The sequence below is a fragment of the Leguminivora glycinivorella genome, chromosome 3 (genome assembly GCF_023078275.1).
Source record: "Leguminivora glycinivorella isolate SPB_JAAS2020 chromosome 3, LegGlyc_1.1, whole genome shotgun sequence".
In the NCBI taxonomy this organism is placed as follows: domain Eukaryota; kingdom Metazoa; phylum Arthropoda; class Insecta; order Lepidoptera; family Tortricidae; genus Leguminivora; species Leguminivora glycinivorella.
Window position 1 is genome coordinate 16,935,005 of NC_062973.1, and position 26,568 is coordinate 16,961,572.

The 26,568-nt window shown below is 37.2% G+C and overlaps 1 protein-coding gene across 1 annotated transcript; it reads right to left on the reverse strand.

Moving 5' to 3' along the window:
- Positions 1-1,466: 1,466 nt before the first annotated feature.
- LOC125224854 (ATP-dependent RNA helicase dbp10) lies at positions 1,467-18,760 on the reverse strand. Its single transcript, XM_048128352.1, is given in 14 exon segments — positions 1,467-1,681; positions 2,546-2,693; positions 4,590-4,725; positions 8,662-8,762; positions 9,545-9,658; positions 10,252-10,463; positions 10,581-10,590; positions 12,657-12,841; positions 13,266-13,476; positions 16,157-16,353; positions 16,717-16,866; positions 17,244-17,427; positions 17,618-17,797; positions 18,459-18,760. Coding segments are annotated over 14 exon segments (2,220 nt in total). The 5' UTR covers positions 18,660-18,760; the 3' UTR covers positions 1,467-1,490.
- Between the last annotated feature and the right edge of the window lie 7,808 nt (positions 18,761-26,568).

The following is a 26,568-nucleotide window of genomic DNA, read 5'->3' on the forward strand; positions in this document are numbered from 1 at the left end:
CGCTGCGTCTATCGCATAAAGCAACCGTGCGCTTTGTATAATGTAATTGTTGTTGTAAGAACGGTTGTTGATGTTGTCGTCAGGCTGCGCTAGCTAAGCTTCTGTGTCATAAACTGAAGAGATAAATTTTATTACGCATTACTTTGTTATACTATACACACAGACATGTATGATGTTAACGCTTAATTTAGTTTCCCGTTCGTACGATTGAATTATATTGGGATTGTTTAAATTTTAGAGTAGTGTAAAGAAAATGTTGCCAAATTATTATGAGAAGGAAAGAAATGCTGATATTTTTCGATATATTCACGATTACCCTATAGACTCTCAACTGTCCTATGTAATAGAATTAACATAATATATTATATAACAGTTAAAAGGACGTTTTTACAATTCAAACATCGTCAGACTTCGCGAATGAAATGCAATAAAATGTGGCTTTCAATTACCAATTTGCACCTTATGCAGTTGATATAGAATTCTAAGTTTGTATTGAATTATATAATGACTTGTGTAACCTCCAAAACAATTACGTTTAAATAGTACTGTGGTGTTTTAATTGTTTTAGATACATTTGCAGAATACAGAGGAAAAATGAATATATTACATATTAAAGTATAAACGTTTATGCGCCAAAATGTATGGTACATTTTATGTCATGTATGAGGTTTTAGTTTTTTCTCCTGATTCGTCCAGTTGTATTTTTGCGAATCATTGTGGACTGTGAGAACGATCGTCTTGTATTTTTGCGCGTTTTCGCTGTTGAAATATTGAACATGTAGATAGCTTATATCGGATTTACCTTTAATATTTTACTCTTAATATAGTCTCATTATATTCGTTTCCTAGATAAATTGAACTTGTAAATAGAATAGTATTTGCTTGCTAATTCGATAATGATAATAATTACCTATTCCAATTTGGAAACGTAACATCCAAAGTCCAATATTAGTATTTTCGTCAAAATTAATTCCAATTTATTTATCAAAGTGTACAGATAATTGTAAGTACTATAATGTTTATCTTAATTTTTTAAAATATATATCACAATTTTTATATCGTTTTTTATTGTCATTCCTGGTAAAACTGGTTTTTCATATTTTAAGGCGAGCTTCCAAAGGGTTTCACGTAACAGCGATTTTTAAGTGAGAAGAGTACGAAATATAACTTGGAACTTCCACTATACACCTATTTATTTATTTGCATCAACGATACATTTACCATTACAGTTACCTAATACGAAGAATATACATGTAAACGAAGAATCGCACAATCCAGGCCCCGTAGCCCAGTGGCATTTCTGCGACGCCAAACGCCGCAGAAATGCAATCTATCTCTATCGCTCTTGCGCGTTGGCGCGACACAGCCAGACTGCATTTCTGCGGTGTTTGCGCAGAAATGCCATTGGGCTACTGGGTCAGAAGAGGGAGAATAGAATAAGGAATCTAAAATAAAAAAGACTTATCCACTTTTAAATATAATTATATTGGTCATTTCCTCTTCCTGCCCTTGCTCTTGCCCTTCTTGCCGAGCTTGTGTTTGAGTTTCTGCTTGATCTTCTCCTTGCGGATGCGCTCCTTGACGATCTGGCCCTTGTCGCGGAACTCCTTGGACGAGGCCGTGTCCTTCTTCTTGGCGATCGCCTCGTTGTGCTTCACCCAGTGGGGACGGAATTCCGACACTGGAAATTATTAAGATTTATTTATCTTAGCCTACTCGAGGTAAAGATTTGTTAGGTTAGTTGTCCACTAGAATGGAGCGAGAAAACACGCGAGAAATCACTTTTCTGGAATTAGCAACCCTAAAGTTATCAATCAATGACCCTTAGTCTATGAAGCCTTTGTGCTTTTATCTGAAAGTTGAACTTTCAGGTTTATATGAGATTTTCAAAATTTCAAACCTAATGCGGAAGCTGAAGATGTTGTTTTAAAAAGCTGAAAACTTTCACAAAGGTTTCATAGACATTTGCTAATTCCAGAAAAGTGTTTTTTCGCTCCACCCTATTGTCCACAGCAATGTTAGTTGTCAATGCGGAGCAGCCCAGGCTCCCTGACCGTGGCAAATGCCAGGATAACGAAAAGAGGATGATATTGATGATTTGTCCACAGCGATACAACCGGCCGACGATTTTTTTTGTTCATAATAACTTCTGCCATCAACCAATCATCATCTGACAAGATATGAAACGGGAGGCGGTGACTGAATTTACAATTTTTTTACGTGTTTCGGTGACTGCCATTCCTCAACCCACCAGCCAAGCGCCAGTTGACACCTGAGGGTTTTATTATTCATGGCCGTTAACCACTATAAATAAAGTATTGCCCGGAGGCGGTTGATCATGGAAACCTGTTCGTGGGTTCTTTGCCCTTAGTACGTTTTCACCGATATCGGATGTCGGACCGATATCCTATATATTTAAGCCGCCATCTTTGATATTTTTTTTAATTTATGATTTTTGCTATTGAAATCCTTCCTATATCCGATATTGGATCGGATAATGTGAAAACGCACTTAGTGTTCTATAAAAGCATACTAGATTACTTACCAGGCCGCTTTCTATTAGCGTTAGTATCCTCCTCATCATCGTCCTGGTCCTGCGCGTTTCGTTTCCGCCACTCGTCGTAGCGCCCGCTGCGGAAGGACGCCGGTACTCGCCCGCCGCTTTCAGTCCGGATCATTTTGCGTCCGCCATCCTATAACGAAAATATCGTCACATTAACAAGAAGAATCTAAGAATTAATAGTCCTCTGATTCTACAATAATGCCGACTTGGTTTCATCAACAACGGCAAGGGTAACTATAAGTGTTGTGGTGTGCGCTGTCAATGCAACCTTAACATTTTCAATACAAAAAGACGGGTAACTGACCGGCGAGATACTCCAACACCCATGGTGTGATACTATACAGCACGACCACGGATGATTTTATTAGTTCTGATGCGGTACAAATTCACGAAAAAAAATGTACTTTTTTGTACTGACGTTTAAAAAAAATGTACCCTCATGATTTTGGAGTTTCGACATAGGGCCCGTGGTCGTGCTAGGTAGGTACTCCCTGGCACGACCACACTATATTTAATGAGATTTTAAATTTCTGTTGCAGTACAAATTCACGAAAAAAAATGTACTTTTTTGTACTTACCTTTTAAAAAAAATACCCTCATGGTTTCGGAGTTTTGACATGGGGTGTGGTCGTGCTAGATAGGTGGTACTTCCTGGCACGACCACACTATATTTAATGATTTTTTTAATTTCTGTAGTGGTACAAATTCACGAAAAAAAAATGTACTTTTCTGTACTTACCTTTTTATAAAAAGTACCCTCATGTTTTCGGAGTTTCGACATGGGTTGTGTTCGTGCTAGATAGGTACTCCCTGGCACGACCGCACTAAGTTTTTGAAGTAATTTACATAGTACAATTTCAAAACACTTGTTTAGTATTCATTTCACCATCAAATTAAACATAAATATAGTGTGGTCGTGCCAGGAAGTACCACCTATCTAGCACGACCACACCCCATGTCAAAACTCCGAAACCATGAGGGTATTTTTTTTAAAGGTAAGTACAAAAAAGTACATTTTTTTTCGTGAATTTGTACTGCAACAGAAATTTAAAATCTCATTAAATATAGTGTGGTCGTGCCAGGGAGTACCTACCTAGCACGACCACGGGCCCTATGTCGAAACTCCAAAATCATGAGGGTACATTTTTTTTAAACGTCAGTACAAAAAAGTACATTTTTTTTCGTGAATTTGTACCGCATCAGAATTAATAAAATCATCCGTGGTCGTGCTGTATAGTATCACACCACCCATGCTGTCCTAGCCCAACAGATACACTGGTAAAGTCTGGAAATAGCGTGCGAGTTGGCTGCGGGCGTGTTTATTTCATGCCAGTGATATGAAAACATCGGCATGCTCCTCTCTGCGTAGGTACACTAACTTGCGTTGGTTGTCTAAACTACTTTCATTGGTCATTACCGATGTACAATTAGCGGCACGCAAGTTTAGCGCTGAGTGAAATGTGGAGGGGATAGCTGCGCGTCGTTAACCCCCTGAGATACCTGGGCCATTTTTTTCAAAGTTCTCCACTCCACTTTTTTTTTTGATTTGGAAATTTTTATGTGGTTTCCATTCAGAATCGCGAGCTCTTTCAATTCTAATAGGAGAAAAAAAGTGTCCCAAGGTTTTTTCCCATTCCGTTACCATTTCTTCATACATTTTGTAGGTAACCCACCTGTTTTTGACTTCTGCGCAATAACGGTCAGCGCTAGTTTCCTGCCGCTACTTGTACTGGGTGTTGACTGTTACACTGTATATACAGAACCAGGCCTACATCACTAGCTCGCGGTCGCGTGTTAAGTACCTACCCGCTAGCAGTTGCCTCGAGGTAACAAGTGGCCGTGAGGCGCCACGCGCCCGCCTGTGTAGTCGCGTGGCACGTACCTACTGTTCTTCTGAGTTTTACGTAGTAACTTATTAGTATTAGTTAAATAAAGCGTAGGTATTTGTCGTTTTGCGGGCAAGCGAAGGATCTGTTACTTAGTAAGTTATTGATAATCTGCGACAGAACATAAGGGCACGTTGTACCGGATCGGCGTGCACCATCTTCTTGCGCTTGCGGTCCCAGCGCATCTGGTTGTGGTGCGCGCGCGCCGCCTCGCCGCTGTCGGCGCCCATGTCCAGCTCGGCCGCCGCCGCGCCCGCGTTGAAGTTCACGGCCATGCTGAAATACATGTAATGACGTAAATATAACGCATTGTCATGAGACCGACGATAAACACTAATCAAGCGGGTTAAGTGGTTATGCCCTTGGCTGGTTTTAGTGTCACGCGGATCGACCGCGCGGAGGGATCGTACCGAACTAATATCAGGGGCGGCTCACTCCGCGATTCTATCGCCGCGCTACAAATCGTCACTACTTTAAAAAAAACTTGTATCTTCGTCTGTCAATGAAAAGAAAATTGTAGTAAGTATGTATGGAATGCATATAGACTTACTGCGTTTTAACTTTGAGGAATAGCGTGAGATACGAGATTTTTTTAAAAGTAGTGACGAAATACATGTCGGCGGCCGCGAGTTCGCGGCCCATTCACTGGTGACGACCTTTACTGGGGACGCTATTGCTATGTCTTGTATGGGAACCCTGCATTTTATGATTAAGCACTGAGACTTGGCACAGTTGTTCATTGGGTGGCCCTGAGTAGATAAAGATCGGGAGGCATCGAGAGCCCCCCTTAATTTAGGAGGGAGGAGGGGGGGAAGGCTGGCGCCTCCGCGCTTCCTTTGAAACCATATTTCTCTAAAACTATACAAAATAGGGCATGCGATATATCATTTTCGGATAAATGAAGGACGAGGAATTCATTTTTGGAACAAAAAAGATGTATTTTAGAACAAAAATACAAAATAAAATGGGAAAATCTGAAAACGAGATTTTTTTTTATACATATTATTGCACATTTTATAAAAACTGTAATGGTTTTTTCTAAATAAAAAATAATATTGAATAGCTACATTTATCTAGTTTTAGAAAATGTATAATTTGTTATAGAAATATATTATACGACGAGTGATAAAAAATAATTTACATCGCCCGATAGGGTGATTTGAATGCTCATTTCAATAAGTTTTGTCAAGGATTTCAGGTATAATCACTATTTTTAACACACGAAAGCCGTAATCATTGTATTTTATGGCTATTTTAGTGATTAATGTAGTTAAAATAAAAAAATACAAATACAAAAATAAAAAATAAAAATTGTGATAACTTTTTTATAACATTATCCTATTATGTTATTTCTATACAATATATATCTAAAAGAAATAAATATGAATGAAAAGCCACATTTATGTAGTTTATAAAAATATATAGTTTGTTATATAAACATATTACGAAACGCGAGATAAAAAATAATGAAAGTGACGTGGCAGGGCGATCTTGATGTACGGTACGGGTCAGCTTGTATGAATCGATGAGGTGAGGTAAAGGTACTCAAAGCTCTCAAAAAGTGTAGTTATTTAGAGTACTTCAAATTAAACAACATACTCCTATATAGTCTGAATTTAACTATTTATATTACATGAAATGATCGATTGATATGATAGGTCAGATATATACATCTGATCCTAATACATCTTGTGAAATAGTAGTTATCTATATGATTTGCATAATTTATGGATAATTCTTACTTGACATATTTATTATTCCAGATCTGCGTCCTGTACTTTGGTTAACGAGTGCCAAAAATAGTTATTAACCAAAAAAGACCGACAAATTAACAGCATTTCACCGACAAAAGCTGCCTTGCACCATTTTTGTAAGGGTTATAGGTATATCAAGGTGTCCATTTATGGGGTCAACTAAACCCAATTCAAAATTTGCCATTATTTGCTACTTGTGGCTGGACGAAAGTCTGTAACAATTGGGATTTGGGAGCCTACTTGCCCGCAACGTTGCCTGTTGCTGCAGAAACATGCCTCGAAATTGTCGGATGCAGGTGTAAAAAACAGTGCCGCGTAAGGTGCAATCGTAAAAAAATACTTTTTAAATTAAATGTTCGGAGCTGATGTGCTTATGCAGTGGATGTTGTGATATATACATAATTAAATTCAGACTATTCATGTTGTTTTATTTGAATAACTCAAAATAGCTACACTTTTTGAGAGCCTTAAGTACTAGCCCCGATACACATTTTTCGTCTAGTCAGACCATTTTTTGAGGTTCTCCTTTGTACAAAAGCAATGTCTTAGTTCAAAAATCATTAATGTTTAATGCTAATACGAATCTAGTTTATTTTTTATGGCACTATTGCGCAATAACTATCATTGATACTGAAAGGAAGAATATGACGATTTTTATTTTATCTTTTATGGATGGGTAAAACCAATTTAAGGGGGCCCAAAGGAAGTAACTAAATTCCGCTAGTAAACTAAAAAATCTTCAAGCCTATGCATGCAGAACTGCTTTAGGAGAGGAGAACGTGATTAAGACATTTTTTTTGCAATATTTAAGTCACATGCAATTTTATTTTACAATCAAAATAAACTATATTATAGGACTTTTACAATTTTCTGTACTGGGTCGTGATATACCTACATGTGTAAACGTTATTAGAATAAGAATATTTCTGTATTACTAGACGAACTCCACTGCATAGCGGGTAGTACCTTTACCTCACCTCATCGAATAATGCAAGCTGACCCGTACATTAAAATTCTCATTTTCATTATTTTTTATCTCGCGTTTCGAAATATATTTATATAACAAACTATATATTTTTATAAACTGCATAAATGTGACTTTTTATTGATATTTATTGCTTTTAGATATATATTGTGTAGAAAGAACCAAATAGGATAATGTTAAAAAAAATAATCACATTTTTAATATTTTAAAAAAAATTGTATTTTATTTTATTTTAAGTTCATTAATCACTAAAATAGCCATAAACTACAATGATTACGGCTTTCGTGTGTTAAAAATAGTGATTATACCTGAAATCATTGACAAAACTTATTGAAATGAGCATTCAAATCACCCTATCGGGCGATGTAAATTATTTTTTATCACTCGTCCTCTAATATATTTCTATAACAAATTATACATTTTCTAAAACTAGATAAATGTAGCTATTCAATATTATTTTTTATTTAGAAAAAACCATTACAGTTTTCATAAAATGTGAAATAATATGTATAAAAAAAAATCTCGTTTTCAGATTTTCCCATTTTATTTTGTATTTTTGTTCTAAAATACATTTTTTTTGTTCCAAAAATGAATTCCTCGTTCTTCATTTATCCGAAAATGATATATCGCATGCCCTATTTTGTATAGTTTTGGAGAAATATGGTTTCAAAGGAAGCGCGGCGGCGCCAGCCTTCCCCCCTCTTCCCTCCTAAATTAAGGGGGGCTCTCGATGCCTCCCGATCTTTATCTACTCAGGGCCACCCAAGGAACAACCTGTGCCAAGTCTCAGTGCTTAATCATAAAATGCAGGGTGTTGTGCAATAGCGTCCCCAGTACTTCGCGCGGCGCAATAAAATTCAATGTCGGCTGCTCGCGTGCGGTCGGTTTATTAATGTAGGTAAGAATTTAGAATGGCGGAATTTTGTGAACACCAAAGGAGTGAGCCTTCTGTACTTGTACTATTATATATTCTGTGCTAATATGTATTAACTTCAGGGAGCGTTTTAGAGTAGCGGACGGGCCCGCGCGGCCGACGACTTAAACTTCATACAAATAGGTCGCGCGGAGCGCTCCGCGCGGTCAGTCCTCGTGACACTAAAACCAGCCTAGGGACTTCGGCTGGATTTTGACATAGGTATTGTTCAATAATTCCCCTAAGAGTCGAAGTCTGCAGCAAATTTAGTTTTTCATACAAATCAAACAAAATGATAGTAGAGGAGGTATGGTACCTACGTTCGCTCTAAGCCTCTTGTGACGGATTTGTAACTACGGATCTACAAATGGGATGGGAGTGAGCGGTTTAGACATCTGTTGCGTAAACGAAAGACGCAGTTTCGATTCCAGGTCTGGACACTGGTATTTTTTTCCTTAAACTATTTTAAATCTGGAGTAGTGGTTGCTATGGAGTAGCTTATATGACTAAGATTACTCTTGAAGGGTTCATTCCTTAGATTATTTTGGTTTATTACTTACCCAACTTCGGTGATCTGGTCGCTGGCTTGGTGCGGTATGTAATTCTCGTCTCGCACCACTTCCTTCTTTGGTTTCCCCTCTGTGCTCAATATTCCTTCGGCCTGCAAATGTCGAGTGTTCAATTTGCACAAATGCGTGATATGAATAAAAATTTTGACGACCGGTCTGGCGCAGTCGGTAGTGACCCTGCCTGCTGCGCCGCGGTCCCGGGTTCGAATCCCGGTAAGGGCATTTATTTGTGTGATGAGCACAGATATTTGTTCCTGAGTCATGGATGTATTCTATGTATATAGTATTTATATATTATATATATCGTTGTCTGAGTACCCGCAACACAAGCCTTCTTGAGCTTATCGTGGGCCTCAGTCAATCTGTGTAAGAATGTCCTATATTAATATTTATATAATATATATATATATAATAATATATATATAAATTTAAAAAATCGCCACTCATCTTTCGTGAAAGTTATGAAACCCACCATTAAAGAGAGTATTTTAATTGGTATTGCCTCGCCACGGACGGTGAAAAGGTTAATGGTGAGTTCATAATGTTATAAATAAATAAATATTATAGGACATTCTTACACAGATTGACTGAGGCCCACGGTAAGCTCAAGAAGGCTTGTGTTGTGGGTACTCAGACAACGATATATATAATACATAAATACTTATATACATAGAAAACATCCATGACTCAGGAAATATCTGTGCTCATCACACAAATAAATGCCCTTACCGGGATTCGAACCCGGAACCGCGGCGTAGCAGGCAGGGTCACTACCGACTGCGCCAGACCGGTCGTCAAATGTTATCCTCTGAAATTAGTATAGGTAATTTTGCGAATGAAAGAATTGCGAATGCGAATGGTGAGTAATAGGTACCTGCAGTTTCTTGTTTTCCCGGACCCGCTGCACCAGTTTACCGTGTTTCTTTTTCATGGTTTTCATGGCTACGTTCATTGGAGAGTCATGTTTCACGCCCAATTCGAGGATAGTCTGAAACAAATCAGATCAACATATAAAAAAAAAAACGTATAATATCGTAATCTTGGAATAGAAGCAAGTATTTACATAATCGTAATGAAGTCGTTTTTAGGAGGTAGGGCATAGCGCATAGCGAATGATATTCCGCTTTGTGTGGTAGGGCACAGCTAGCGGATATCATCTCGCTCGAATCTAGAGTAGAGCCCAACTGGGGAAGTACCTCCCGCCCTACAGAAGATCGCAGCCAAATAGCACTAGACCTACTGATAGATGTTCCTGCCGGCGAGTAAGGCTGCCAGAGCTCAACGAGGGTGCGGTGTGCTGGTGACGGAAGGACCTACGTAGGAAACTAATTTGTTCCGTCTATTGTCCTCTGAGTCGTCGGCAACCCGAACCCTCCTTAGAACTTGTACACTCATTTTTGCTTTTTTCTAGTAGGTTGGCCACGCGCATGTGACACTACTTGAGTTGCAGGCGTCCATAGGTTACGGTGACCGCTTTTCATCAGGCGGACTGTATGCTTGTTTGCCACCGACGTAGTATAAAAAAAAAGAAGTGTGACCACGAGTGTGATCGCTGTGATTGTCTCTCATAATTGGACTTACTCCTTTAGGGGTGTAGTTCTTGATCTGCGCAGCCAGATCGAGCACGGCTCTCTGTCCCTCGTCCAGCAAAGCCGGGTGTGTGAGAGTGGGAGGCGTGGTGGCCTTGGCTCGCTTGTTAGCGTCGGCGGAGGCAGGCTCTCGCCACTTGATGTACTGCTGCCAGCCGCGACCCATGACGCGGGCTGCGTCTTCCTAGATAATTGAATAAGTTTGTAAATTACATATTTCTAAATTAAAGGAAAATGGAAAATTCACACCTCCGGCAGGACTCGAGCCTTGCCGGGGTCATCGCGCTTCCAACTGCGAAGGCCTGCTGAACGTGTGCAAATTCATCCATGCCTTCCCTCAATTCTCAACCGCCTTAGGGTGGCGTTATAGCAAACATCTGCCCGTAAGAATACATCCTAACAGGCATTGGAGATGCGCTAACCCATACTAAATTTGTTTTTAAGCGATATTACATATTTTTAAATTAAAGGAAAAATGGAAAATGGAGGTGTGAATTTTTCAATTTTTCCTTTAATTTAAAAATAAGTAATATCGCTTGCAGACGTTTCTGCATGATAAAAAACAAATTAAGTTTGTAAATTATTTTTGACAAGGTCGATTCACCCGATCTTCTTACAATCCTCAACTTTTATTTGCTACTTGCGAAAAGGGTAGGGAATGTCGACCCAAATCGATAGGAATAAGTTGAGGCAGAAATAAGTTTTTTGCAAAAATTTCATTTTTGGAACAAGCTTTTATCCCCCCCCCCCCGCTCACCGCTGTCGCCATCGATCTAAACTACCTAGATGCACCATCATGGCTTAGAATGTGTCCGCAGCAAATTGTGCTTGAAAATGTTCTAAGCACAATTGGGCGGTCAGTAGCGCTTCATCCGCCGTGTCGGCAACATGCCTAAGTGCTCCGTAAAAAAGTGCAAAAATAACACCTTATATACGTTAAAAAAGGATGACGTATCGTATTTCCGGTAAGTAATTGTTAATAATTTTATAATGTTATGCATTTGTGGCCAAAATGGCTTCCTAACTTACTAAAAACATTTATTTTCTAGAATAATTAAAGTAAATTCCTTGATTTGGTCTTACGCAGTTTGTCTCTTTCTCTCGCGCTATACTAGTAATGAGCGGACGGCGACAAAAGATGGATGAAGTGGAACATAGTTAAAAATGGAATGATGGAGTCGCTAATTTATATTTTTTGTAAAAGAAGCCTATTTGATATTATTAGTGTATGTATTTATTTATTATTATGGACCAATAAGTCTGAAATAAATGATTTCAATTCAATAATATTAATACATATCTTATAAATTACTTTAATTATAAAAAGAAACAACCCGGGAATAGCAAATTCGTTTTTAAGTAATAAAAAAGGTTTTTATTCCAGATTCCCAAAACAAGACGTTGAAAGGGGAAAATGGCGCAAGATTATACATAGCTGAGGAGCGGAGAGAAGATTTACCCACACAAAGCTTTGAAAGAAATTACGTAGAATAATAAATTAATGTCATCATTCAATTCTTCTTTGTTTTAATAGCTACTTAATTCATATTCTCCAAGTGCACCATCCCTCACACACACCACATACAATCCCTCAACTGTTTACCTTCACATAATCGCTACACATACACTCACTACACGCACACACACACATATGTTATATATATTAGACGACCGGTCTGGCTCAGTCGGTAGTGACCCTGCCTGCTAAGCCGCGGTCCTGGGTTCGAATCCCGGTAAGGGCATTTATTTGTGTGATGAGCACAGATATTTGTTCCTGAGTCATGGATGTATCCTATGTATATAAGTATGTATTTATCTATTTAAGTATGTATATCGTCGTTTAGTACCCATAGTACAAGCTTTGCTTAGTTTGGGGCTAAGTTGATCTGTGTAAGGTGTCCCCAATATCTATTTATTTATTTATAAACATACACACACACACACACACACACACACATATATATATATATATATATATATATATATATATATATATATATTTAAACAGTTTTTCGCAAAAATACCGCAAATTTCCTCATTCTCGCCTTTCATCTCATAGCGCGACTCCCATGATGCCTCTGTCCATCCTCGTTCCCAATTTAAAAATGGCGTTTAGATTGTTGCAGCGCGAACGAAATTAAACTTATGTTGGTTGCAATAAGACGTAGATTTGTTTAAAAATATGCACACCTGCGATCTGCGGTCATAAAATTTTATGGCTTTCGCGATGATCACATTCATTAATGTCATAACCGCCAATTGCTTGCATTTGAAATTGAACTCTAAGTACTAAGAAATAACGTTGTTTTTGTAAAAAAATTAAAGTAGTTTTTACTACATTGCGAAGTTTTCGTTTGTCAACTAGACGCACACATTTGCAACTAAGCGATCGGACACTACCGCCTTTGAGTGTCGAATTTGTAGGCGATAGTGTATCTAGGGAAGTTTAAATCGATGGTATACCTGCGAGGGACACTTGAGGTCAGCGCCGAGGAACAGCTGCAAGTCTAGCAGGTGTGCCACGTCGCCCGCCGACACCAGCGACCACGCTCGACCCGCGCGACCGGCGCGAGCACTGCGACCTGGGAACATATGTTACGTGTTAAACATTATCGCGTCGTGTGTAGACTTTAGCATTTACGCAGTAACTTTTACTCTTTATCTGTTCGTCAAGAATAAAGAAAGTGTGGTCGGATGACAGACTGCGCTATGGCCAAAGATAAGAACCAAAAGAATAACTGTGCTGTGTGAGTAAAACAAATGAAGTGAGTGGTTTAAAAGACACATTGCTCGTTAACACGTCTTTGGACAAAACGCATCGTAAATCCAGTGCACTCCGGTTGCATAGTAAGTGTAATCAGATGATTTGTAGCATCTACAAACGGCAGCTTGCTAGACGCTTCAAGTATGGTTCGGCCTTAAATGACAGTCCACAATAAAATGTGGATAATCTATTTTATTGACTTTTAAAATACAATCATAAAAGTATCTCAGTAGTAAACTCACCTACTCTGTGGACGAATAGCTTAGGCTTAGCGGGAAAGTTGTAATTGATGACTGTGTCCAACGCCGGCAGATCCAACCCTCTCGCCGCTACGTCCGTTACTATGAGCACGGAACATCTGTTGTTGGTGAAACGGCCGAGAGCGATCTTACGCGCTGACGGGTCCAGGCCAGAGTACGCGTATGTTGAGGAGATACCGGCTTTCTGGAGGATCTGAGACGAAAAAGTATTATAAATGATTTTGTACGAACAAAGAGGATTGAGTATTATAGAGAGTTACTGTCAAAGTAAAATGTGTAATCATAGTGCATAGACTGCCATCTCTGGACACAAGCTTAAAACTTTTGAACCTCAGTTTTGACAACTTAGCTCATATTGTTAGCTTGATGTTAGTGGCTTGATGTGTTAGAATATCAAATTTAATGTTAATATTAGCGCCATCTAGCCGAGCGTTCCCCAAAGGTGTAACGCCATCTAGGCCACCGTACCGTTTTCTCTAGGGCTTTGAGGTACGTTTTTTTCTTAGACTTTATCCGTCTATACGGGGTTACATATGTATTTGGTATGAAAAACTTCACAAGTGAAACTTCACTTCGATACTGAGGCGAGGATAGCCTTGGCAATGAAGTTAGTCAATAAGCGTTATGCCATTTACCTATCTGAAAATGCCACAAAGAGTTGCCAAATAGGTTCTGGCCATATTTTAGTTCATAAATTGAACTTTGCGAATTTGATTACATAGCTTTATGTCCTGTCGCCAAAACGAACCATTTAAGGTGAATGAATTTAGCGTGGGCTATCATCGAATTTCGATTTTATATTTAGAAACTCATATTTTTTTTTCAATGTACTATCAGCTGCAAATTCGCCATGCACTTTTGCAGCTGATAATACTGTAATACATTATGAAATACTATTTAGAATAGAAGACCTTAATTATTATCCACGCGCGCGTGTATTATCATAATATCATAAGTCATAGTGTCGCAGGGAGGCTGCTTGTCACCCTTGATGTGGTGCCTACTTCTGGACTCTATGGTAAGAGAACTCAACAGGGGAGGCCTGTACATGCAGGCCTACTCTGATGACGGAGTACTACTGGTGAGAGGCATGGTCCTCAGTGTCATGAGGAACATAATGGTAAGAGGTCTCAGACAGGTACTGGGATGGTGCAGAGGGAGAGGACTGGATCTCAATCCGTCAAAAACTAAGCTGGTGTTATTCACTAACAAGAGGAAAAAAGAGCTGGAACCCATAAAAATAGAGGGTGTAGAACTAGAAATGGTAGACGAGTTCAAATATCTGGGCATTACTTATTCGCTTAGATACAGGACTCATATCAGAGAGCAGACGGCTAAGGCCATAAGAACGCTGTACCAATGTAAAAGGGCAGTAGGGAAGAACTGGGGACTGAAGCCGAGTATGATCCACTGGATTTATAAAGCCATTATCCTACCCAGGGTACTATATGGGGCGGTGATCTGGTGGCACAGGACCCATATTGGAGAATATCGGAAGAATCTGACAAAAGTACAAAGATTAGCTTGCCTCATGATGACGGGGGCAATGAGAACCACCCCGACACATGCTATGGAGGTGCTGATAGGCTTAAAGCCCCTCTGGATTGAGGCAGAGAAGAGAGCCATGGAACAGTGGTACAGAATGAAAGCATGCAAGGAATGGAGAGGAAGTTGTGTGGACAAGAGACACGCACTGATACAAAGAGAGGCACTATCAAAACTAGAAATGCTGATGGTCAATAATGACCTCATAAAGAGGGAGGAGATTTTCGATAAGAAGTATAGGGTACATATAGGAGAAAGAGACAACTGGAAGGTAGAGGTCGTGCACCCAACGACTATATGCTTCACAGATGGCTCTAGGAGAAGCTCTACAAAGCTAGCAGGGGCGGGAATAGTAATCCCGAAACTAGGAGAAAAGGTGTCGATACCACTAGGGAGATACACTAGCGTGTTCCAAGCAGAGGTATGTGCCATAGCGCGCTGTGCACGTATATTAAAAGAAAGCGACAAACAAGATGGAGCCGTGGTAATATACACCGACAGTCAAGCGGCGCTAAAGGCTCTGAAGAGAATATCGGTGACCTCGTCCCTGGTGAGAGAATGCAGGGAAGAGCTAAACTCGATAGGCAAGCATAGAAGTGTAACGGTTGCGTGGGTACCGGGACACCAGGGAGTCACAGGTAATGAGAAAGCGGACGAGTTGGCAAGGGCGGGGGCGGAGACGGAATTCTTGGGTCCGGAACCGGCTCTGCCTATGTCAGCTGACGTCACGAAAGGAGTCATTGAGAGGATAAAAGAGATGGAAGCACAAAGAGCCTGGGAAAGAGAGACCAGTTGTAGACAAACGAAGATGATGATAGAAGGTAGAGACCAAAGGAGAACTAAGTATCTTCTGAAACTAGGTAAGAACAGTCTAAGAATGCTGACCGGTATCATAACGGGACACAACACCCTTAACAGACATATGAAGATAATAGGTATCAGTAGTGACGAATCCTGTCCACACTGTGGTAAGGAGGAGACTAGCTTGCACCTACTAGCAGAATGTGTCATGTATGCGGCACCGCGACATGACACATTCGGTAAAGACAATCTGGGAGAAGATGAACTCAAGGATGTCAAACTTAAAGATGTCCTTCTGTTCTGCAGGAAAACAAGAAGATTTGAGGAGAGAAGTGTGGGAGGGCAGCCGGGACAGTAACCTGCAGCTCCAACTCCAGGGAATTGGGCTGAATGAACGCACCAGCGATCGACAGCCCGCCTGTATCCGGCCAGGCGTCCCTACACTACATCTACATCTACATCTACATCATAATGTCGTTGTCAGTTACCAGTCCCCGGCCCACATCACTAAGACCTAGTAAACTTACCATGTGAAGATACTCTACATGATGCTTGGTAGCGGCAAAGACGACAGCCTGTGGGGTAGTATCTGTCAGCACTCGTTCGAGTAGCAGTAGCAACGCCGCCGTTTTCAGTTCAGCTCGCACGTAGATCCAGCCCAGCCATAGAGTCGATGGCAACTTCCAGTCCACGTCCAGACGGATTAGCACCGGGTCGGATAAGCCTGGTTATGAAAAATATGGAGTTGATGAACATAAAGACTGTTCTGTGAAAATATTTCATCATGTACAGTCTTTATACCAAGGTTAATTAAAATCAGCAGTATCACTTTGCTCTCTACTTTATTTTTAGCTGCCTGTATTTTTTTAATATAGGTCAATTTGTCTGTATTTTTTTTTATGTTTGTTCCACGATATCTCCGTCGTCATTAAATTTCACCATTTTCAGTGACCAGTATACAGTCTGTATCCAGTGTTTCGAAAATTTTCAAATTATTAAATCATTCAAAAACAACTAGGCACTAACTATATAATTGTTTTCCTTTAATGAAGCATTTATATAATTTAATAACTAAGCAATTACTTGCCTGCACGGGCGAACTCTACTAGCATCTTAGGCAGCGTGGCTGAGAACAGCAGTGTTTGCCGGCCAGAAGGTAGGCGAGCTACGATCTCCCGCAGTTGCTCGCCAAAGCCCAGCTCAAACAGCCTGTCTGCTTCGTCAAACACTATTACTTCTGTAAGCAATAAAACGGGTATGCATTATATTACATCTGTGTTTTAGAAAATAACCTACTTTGTTTTATATCAAGTACAAACAATACTATATATATTATCAACTAAATGAAATATGCTTAGGTTTTATTTAGGTGCTGTTATAGGTATATCAGTGGCCCAAGACAGAGAGAGATGGAACCGTTTGGAGGAGGCCTATACCCAAACTGGGGTTCTTGCAACAGAACCGAACCATTAGAGAAAAACTGTAACATTAGATGTATTTACTTTTGCAAGAAATAAAAGGCTTTTTTATTTTATTTTTTATTATAGGTATATCAGAGAATAATAATTGCCACTTATTATGATCAATACTTGTCTTGTTATTAGTATTACTTACTTATGTTGTCTAATTTCAGGTTCATTTCTATACAAATGTGAAGGAATCTTCCGGGAGTGGCCACCACAATATCCGGGGCCTTTCCTGACATCACGCTGAATTGCTGTTCAATTGATTCTCCACCAAGAATAGCAGCTGAAGATAGGCCTGTGAATTTGCCCAGTTCTCGGACAAATTTCAGTGTCTGAAATTGTACATAAATTAAAATTACATACATATTTTGGTAAGAGTATATTACTTTACTTAGAAGTGCCTGTAAGCTGTTTGAAAAGCCAGAGAATATGACACACCTTTACTTCATTCAAACCCAAAAATTATTAATAAATTTTAATGACATATTATTCATATCAAATCAACTTAAAGTTACATCTTACCTGTAAAGCTAACTCCCTGGTAGGTGACAGAATGAGGGCTCTGAAGTTCTTTCCAGGCATGGGCTTGTTGGTTGGTGCCAAGAGCTTGTCCAGAATCGGCAACACGAAGCATGCAGTCTTGCCGGATCCCGTCCGGGCCATGGCCACCACATCTTTGTTTTCTAAAGCTAGGGGAATTGTCTGTAAGAGAATAATAAAATGATTATACTAGTGATTTAAAATAACAACTACAAGCAGTCTGGCCTATGAAATGTTTCCAAAAAAAGTCATCAGACCACTATCAAATTCCCTTGACTGTTTATGAATATTTTTGCGTTTTAACTTGTGTCGAATTATTTTGATTCATTTTTAACAGTACCAGTCCCAGTCCATTATTCTTTTATTCCAGTGGCTTAGTATAATATATAATAAATCCGTTTATTTCAGACAACATATAGTCCAAACAGTACATATGTTCTAAGTAGTTTTGGGAGCAGTTATGGTGATCACAAATTTGTGGATTGTGGACTTGGTCATTTTCTTTAGCTTATCTATTTCAGTTTATAATCATATGATTTGTGCTCTAACTATCCTATAAAATGAATAGTTGATAATACTGATAATCTTGATTCTTGATGCAACTAATATGATGTTAAAAATACACTTACAATAGTTACAATAATTTTTGATCTTGAAATTTTACTGTACCTACATGGTAGACGGTAGTATACAGGCAGTAAAGCAGTGAAAAAAATTGTTTAAGTAAATAATATTAAGAAACCGAAGTGCATTATAATATGGCTGGTACAAAACCATGCAAATCTTTTGAGGTTATGTTTGGGTACTTTTCTAAGCGACATACCTTGCGCTGTATAGGCGTGGGCTGCTTATAACCTCGCTTGGTAATGCCTTTGAGGACTGGAAAACTCAGCCCCATCGACTGGAAACCTCCAGACCCCTTCTTTTTCTTTTTATTGCTTTGCGATTCATTCTCAGGTGCCGTTTCATCTGTTGGTACTTCGAAACCCGGCAATTCATTAGGATTTTCTTTAGGCTTCAGCATTTTTGATGTTTAATAAATATCAACACTATTTTGTCACATTTTTTTCTGAAAATTGTTCAGTATAACTATAAACACACGTGTGACTGTTTTCGTCTGATAATGACTTGACAACGTCGTCCCGAATGACAGTACAGTCCACGTTCCGTTTCATACAAGTATTACGATTTATTAGTTTTATTACATACGATATAATATGTATAATCTGGCACAGGAAAAAAAACAGCCATTAAAATAATTATAAGACATATATATTATATTAAAATTTAGTCATATGCACGCAAAATCGTTATATGAAAAAGAGCGCTGGACGAAAACTAATCCTATACTGCAGCAATGAGCAAACTTGTCAGTGGAGAAAGGCATACATAGTTATAAAAACTGTAGGCGCAAATGTTTAACGTCCCACAGACCACTTGAATTTCGGCCGAAAATTCACGAGTGAGCGGAGATGAGATTTAAGTATAGGTATCACCTGTTCTAACACATCTTCCGCGATATTATAGGTCCCTATGTATTGAACTATTGAACATTTTGACCGTGAAAAGGCTTGTCAATGTTTTAAAAAAAAAACACGGAAAGACGGATGTGGAATAAGGTCAAACGATTCCTAAAATTCGTTTTCTCACCTCCCGTTGACCTCTAATAATGGCACTTGCCATTCTTGCCAATAACTTCCTGTTTTCAATAATGGTTGAACTCACGTGTGTCTATATTTTTTTCAAGGCTGGAAACAGGTTTTATAATTGAAATGCACCAGAGCCTTTAAAAGTCTGTTGGAAATAAAAACATTTCTGTTCATGATAAGTAACCCGAACAAAAGGTCTAGCTTTTTCTTGTTGTGAGTATAAAGAAGAAACGATGTCGTCGGTGGCAGAATAGCAAAAGCACTTTATTCCATATTCAAATGAAATACATAGACAACTATTACACTGCGAGTATCAAAAGAGTTTATCAACTAAAGAGTTTCCATAACTATATAGAGGGCGCTATTATTCAGTTATAAAAACACAATACCCCCACTATCACTAATAATAGTAAAACAAATTAAACATTAACCATACCTAAGGCTTTTATAAAATTATAATGCTTCTTTGCACATAAACTTTTTGTAAGCAAATCAGCGGGCATATCAGCTGTGGGCAAATAATACAATTTAACTAAATTATCAGAAACACACTCTCTAATGAAGTGGTAGCGGACGTCGATGTGCTTTTAGCCTAGGAACCATCCGGTCTTGCTACTACTGGGAAAATAACTTAATTCTATAACAGTACTTTTTATGTCACCAAAAATTAAGTTTGGTAATTTGAAATAGTTTTTTTAGTTAAGCCACCAAAATTTGTGACAAAAAACGTATAATAGAATTAAAAAAATATTATTTTAATTCACTAAAAATCAGGCGAAAATTGAATCAGGACTTTTGTTTTAAATTCGACTACTTTAATTTATGACCTTTATAACACATTAAGAAACCACCTATTTTTGTGAATGATACTTCGTAGTAGCAAAAAGCGGACTAATTAAATCAGTTATGACACAAGCAATAAAAGGACAAGTGAAGTTATGGTTGTTTTGTATATACATTATGTGTTGAAACACTATGAAAACTGAAACCACCCCAAAAACAATACGGATGTTCAATATTTTACTAGCTCGGAATAACATTCACGGCAAAAATTACATAAGCAAAAAAATTGGAACAGACTTTTCGTTAGGATCATAATAAAGAAGAATAAAAATTAATCCACCTTTAAATGCTCGCCAAGAAGCGCTAAAACCACATACGTACGTACTGAAATAAGTATTTTCATATTCTTCTTACCTACAAACTCTCTACCATTGACGATGTAATTTCCTGCATTATTTCAAAAGTGACTCATGTGTTCAACCGCATTTTCATTACATCATGGTATAATAATATATTTCGTCACCACTACTATCGCTTAAATAGCTCAGGTTGTACTAGCGTAACGTAAAATGACGGACGGTCCTGATGTCGTGGGTTCGATTCCCGGCAGTTGAAATGAACTTTTTTGGTTTTTATTTTTATTTTATTTTTCTTTTACCGCCTTTTTACCCCCTTTATTTAAAATATTGTTTTTTTTTTGTTGTATTATATAACATTTTATTTAATGCTGTGAGTAATTTAGGTACAGTCAAGATATTTAATTCCCTAGCCATTTTAAAATGTTATTAGACACATGTAATGCAATAAGGTCGAAAACTGTATTTCAGTATTAGTATTGATTGAAGGTAACCTAAGGTTCAACATCGTTCCTCCCCGCAACCGCAATACTCTGTCTTAGCTAACCATCGCTAGACGTTATGCCCTTATAATAAGGATTTAAATGTACAGTGACAGTTGTCCGGTATGACTCATACATTTATATATTATTATTAAGCTAGATTGAGTTGTTAGGCCAAAAAGTGTGTCCACATGAGAGGGTAAAGTTGGGGCTGGTGTCCCTCTCGCACTTATTGCCACTGTCAAAATTATTTGAATGACGTCATCACTGTCATTATTTGGGGATACCAGTCAATATTCAAAGTTACTACCAAATCTACTAATACCGAATTAAAGGTTTTTTTTAATTGCGCAAATCTTTGGTTTTATGGCTTCATAATAATGACTTACCAATTCGCTACAAGGTATTAATATCCTTGCCTCGATATAATACAAAAATAATTTAAGAAGTTTATTAACTTAGTTATCATACAGGTAAAATTGGTAAAAACACTACTACCTGGTCACACGTGCGAGAGGGACACCAGCCCCAACTTTGACCCTCTCATGTGGATACACTTTTACTATCCTAATAAAAACGTTTTTCTGCACCGGTGATAAAGTTCAATTTATTATGGCAAAAAAGTGTGAGCTCAGTCCCTATTGAAAGTCCATGGTATGACTCAATGAAAAATTGGCTAAATAGTAATCAGAAAACAAGCAAAAAGGGTAGAATATATTTCTATAAGTTATTTCGTTGGATTACATTACAAAATGAATGTATAATACATTATAATACTCGTTGTAATTGTATAGATTTAAATAAATAATTTTATTAGTTCAAATTAATGACCGTCAAGGAACAAAAACTAATTGAGTCGCTATTAGACCGTTTTCACATTATCCGATCCGATAACGGATGTCGGAAGGATATCAATAGATGAATCCAAGATTCCGCCTGTAATGTATGGGATATCGGTCCGACATCCGATATCGGATCGGATAATGCGAAAACGCACTTAGGTCTACATTTTACACTTTTAAAAACCAAGATTAATTAGAGTCAGTTGTATGGTCGGTATGTAGTGTAAATAAAAAGTCGAAAAGTAGTAGGTTCTTTCTATACTTTTTGCTATGTATTTTATATTTCAATAGGCAGGCTTCTGTACCCATATTACAGTACTTTCAATATGTGCTATGCTATAATTAAATTCGGACACTCGCGTAGACACTTCTAATATTATTTGAATGGCATTACCAACATTAAATCTCCTTTTGAAAATAAATTTTAAAGAATATCCCACTATCAGATCAGAGCCACTGGTATTTATTTTAAAACCTATAATAAATAAATCCGATTAACCTTTGGGTTGTCTGCTGTCGAATTTAATTATTTTCATAGAAAATATTTTAATTTGTATCCTTCCAGCTCGAGATTCTTGGAAGCCCTGTAAATTTTTCTTTGTGACAACAAGATATGACATGTCAGGAAATTTACACATACTTACATACATTACATACATTTATTGTAATAAACGTAGTACAAGTGACCAAGATAAAGATGATACAGTAGGGTATTTTTAAAGTTTATGTAATGAAGAAGTAAAATTGCGGCCTTTTTTAGGTATTTCTATTTATGGAATAAATTGGAAATATCTAATACCTACATACTTATTATATATTGGTAGCCGCTCCATTCGTTCAATATTCGTTCGCAATTCATTTTGACATTTAAGTCATTTGAGCATATTATGACAAAAGGTATTTTGATAAAGAGTTTTTAGTGTGTCGCAGTTCCATTTGCAATTTTGATACTTAGGTCTTTATACACTAAGTTGGTTATGGCATGAACGATTTTTTTCCTAAGCAGATAAGAAGTTAACGTTATTAGCATCAACAAGAATGTTATAAATGCAATTTAGACCCAGATTTTTAAAACATTTTTGTTATGAATTGTGCGTCCTTGTATTTAATGTCATTGCAGTAGCTTGTACTTATCAACTTATAATATAAATAAAACATAAAAGAAATGAATTAAAAAAGCTGTAATATCTACGACCTACGTATGCGACGACTAAGATTTGAACCCGTGACCTGTAGCTTGTAAGTCTAACGATAATCGCCGGGGCTATACCTGGCCGTGACATATGGGTCGAAATTAGACTTTGCATAGCTTTCGCGTGTTTGTAACAAGCGTTGCTTCAACGATTCTGAAGAATGGAAGAATACATTTCACAAGATAGTCAGGGACCAAACGACCTATTTTACAAAAAGTCGTCGACATCTCTTCTAAATACCTAAAACAGGTATGGATGTGTTCCTCGTTATCTCCAGATTACGAATTGACCTGTTTTAGTTTAAGAAGGGGGGACGGGTTGAGAAAAATGGGGGAGAAAGATGGCGGCCCACCATCATAGATATTTATTCACATCTCGAGTCCTATGGCACCAATCTGTTCGTGCAAGGTGTCGTTTGAAAGCTTATTAAACCTACTTTAATTGTTTTTAAATAACTATACTCTTAAAAGTAACCGTTTACGAAATATTTGAAAATATGTGTTTTTTTATCGCGCATGAATTGCACAAGTACTAGAAAAAATGCGTCTAACTCAATAAACAATAACTTTACCGCAATTGATGTTATTATAAAATTTTTGCGTCTATTCATGATCTTTCTAAAAATATAAGTTTCATTGGTATATGATAATATATAACCATGTAATTACGAATTTGGTTTAGCAGAAGTCACTCTGCCCGGTCGCAGAAATGGGCGCTGACCGTAGTAAAGTATTCAATATTTTAGAGGTCCTATTTTACGGATCCATATGCGAGAGCTATCGTTTCAAAGCTAATTAAACCTACTATATTTTTTCATAAATAACTATAGTCATAAAGGTAGCTGTTTAGAAAATATTTGAAAATATGTGTTTTATAGACCATGTCGCACAAGTACCTACTGGTAAAAAATGGTTCTTAATCAATAAACAACAACTTTTCCGGAATTGATGTTAGTATGAGATTTACGCGGAATTTCGTGCGCTTTCTAATAACATAAGTTTTATTGGTGTATGATATTATATAACCAAGTAATTACAAATATGGTTAAGTAGGGGCCACAGCGCCCGGCCACGTATGGATGCTGACCGTCGCCAAATTTTCTATATTTTTCAGATCCTATTTTATTTAACAGGAATCTTTTGAAAGCATATTATGCGTACTATCATTAGTTCTCAATAATTTTAGTTGTAACTGTAGTAGCTAACAAAATATTTGAAAATATGCATTGGAACCGATGTGAGTAAAACATGCTTCTAGCTCAATGAATTATATTTTTTTCCGCAATTGATATAGTTAATAACAAAATAAACGGCGAAATGTATGACCTTTTCAAATAATAAGTTTTGTCAGTATTGCATAAAGAATTAATGTTAATTTATCCATCATACTCACTGCGCACCGTCATATACATGGATGACCATTTTCGTTGCCGTTTTCATAATTTTTAAGATTGTATCTTGGTGCATGACCAATAAACAATAACTTTACCGCAAATAATGTTATGATAAGATTTACAGGACATTTCATATGCTTTCTAAAAATATAAGTTTTATTGATGTATGATATTATACAACCAAGTAATTACGAATTTGGTTTGCAGGTGTCACTGCACCCCCGTGACGTAAATAGGTGCTAACCGTCGCCTAATTTTATGTATTTCTCAGATCCTATGTTAGCGATCAATTTGTGAGAGGTATCATTTGAAAGCATATTATGCGTACTATCGTTACTTTTTAATAATTTTAGTCGTAATTGTAGAAGTTTACAAAATATTTGACAATATGTGTATTTTTACTGTATATAAATAGCATTCGCACTGATACGAGTGAAACATGCTTCTAGCTCAATAAATTATATTTTTCCGCAATTGATATAATAACGAAATGAACCGCAAAATGTATGGCCTTTACAAAAAATGAGTTTTGTTAGATTTGCTTAAACAATTAATGTTAATTTGTCCACCATACCCACTGCGCACGGTCAATCGTCATATAAACGGATGTCCACCGCCGTTGCCTTAATTTTTTCATCATTTTACAGATTTTATTTTACTGATCAAGTAAGTAAATTCGATACGTGATAGATTATATTTATTATGAATATACGATACGAAATAAAATCTGAAAAATCATGAAAAAAGGCAACGACGGTGGACATCCATTTATATGACGGTGCGCAGTAGGTGAGCTGAACAAATTCAAATTAATTGTTTATGCAATACAAACCAAACTTATTTTTTGTGTAAGTCATACATTTTCCGTTTATTTTGTTATTATTTCAATTGCGGAAAACTATAATTTATTGAGCTAAAAGCGTGTCTTATCAATGCCAATGCTGTTCATGCACAGTAAAATACACATATTACTAATCAAATATTTTGTAAACTTCTACAGTTTCGATATGAAATATTAGAAATAAAGATAGTACGCATAATATGCTTTCAAATGATACCTCTCAAAAATTTATCAGTAAAATAGGATCAGAGTAACGTAGAAAATTTGGCGACGTCAGTCAGCACCCAATATCGTGACAGGGCGCAGTGACACCTGCTAAACCAAATTCGTAATTACTTGGTCATATATTATCATACATCAATAAAACTTATATTTTTAGAAAGCGCATGAAATTTTGCGTAAATTTTATAATAACATTAATTGCGGTAAAGTTATGGTTTATTAAGTTAGAAGCATTTTTTATCTGTATATGTGCAACTCGTGCTCGAAAAAAAAACTCATGTTTTCAAATATTTTGTAAACAGCTACCTTTATAACTATAGTTATTCAAAAATAATTATAGTATGTTTAATTTTCTTTCAAATGATACCTATTACATATGGATCTGTAAAATAAGAACTTAAAAATATTGAATACTTTACTACGGTCAGCGCTCATTTTTATGCGACCGGCGGAGTGACCACTACGAAACAAAATTCGTAATTTCATGGTTATATTATCACTTACCAATAAAACTTATATTTTTAGAAAGCTCATGAATAGTCGCGTAAATTTTATAATAACATCAATAGCGGTAACGTTATTGTTTATTGACTTAGAAGCATTTTTTTACCAGTACTTGTGCGATTCATGCCCGATAAAAAACACATATTTTCAAATATTATGTAAACAGCTACCTTTAATACTATAGTTATGTGTAAACAATTATAGTAGGTTTAATTATCTTTCAAACGATACCTCTCACATATGGATCCGTAAAATAAGACCTCAAAAAAATATTTAATACTTTACTACGGTCAGCGCCCGTTTATGCGACCTGTAGGATAACCCCTGCCAAACAAAATTCTTAATTACATGGTTATATATAATCATATACCAATGAAACTTATATTTTTAGAAAGAGCATGAATAGACGCGAAAATTTTATAATAACATCAATTGCAGTAAAGTTATTGTTTATTGAGTTAGACGTATTTTTTACTAGTACTTGTGCAATTCATGCGCGATAAAAAAACACATATTTTCAAATATTTCCTAAATCGTTACTTTTATGAGCATAGTTATTTGAAAACAATCAAAGTAGGTTTAATAAGCTTTCAAATGACACCTCGCACGAACAGATTGGTGCCATAGGACTCGAGATGTGAATAAATATCTATGATGGTCGGTCGCCA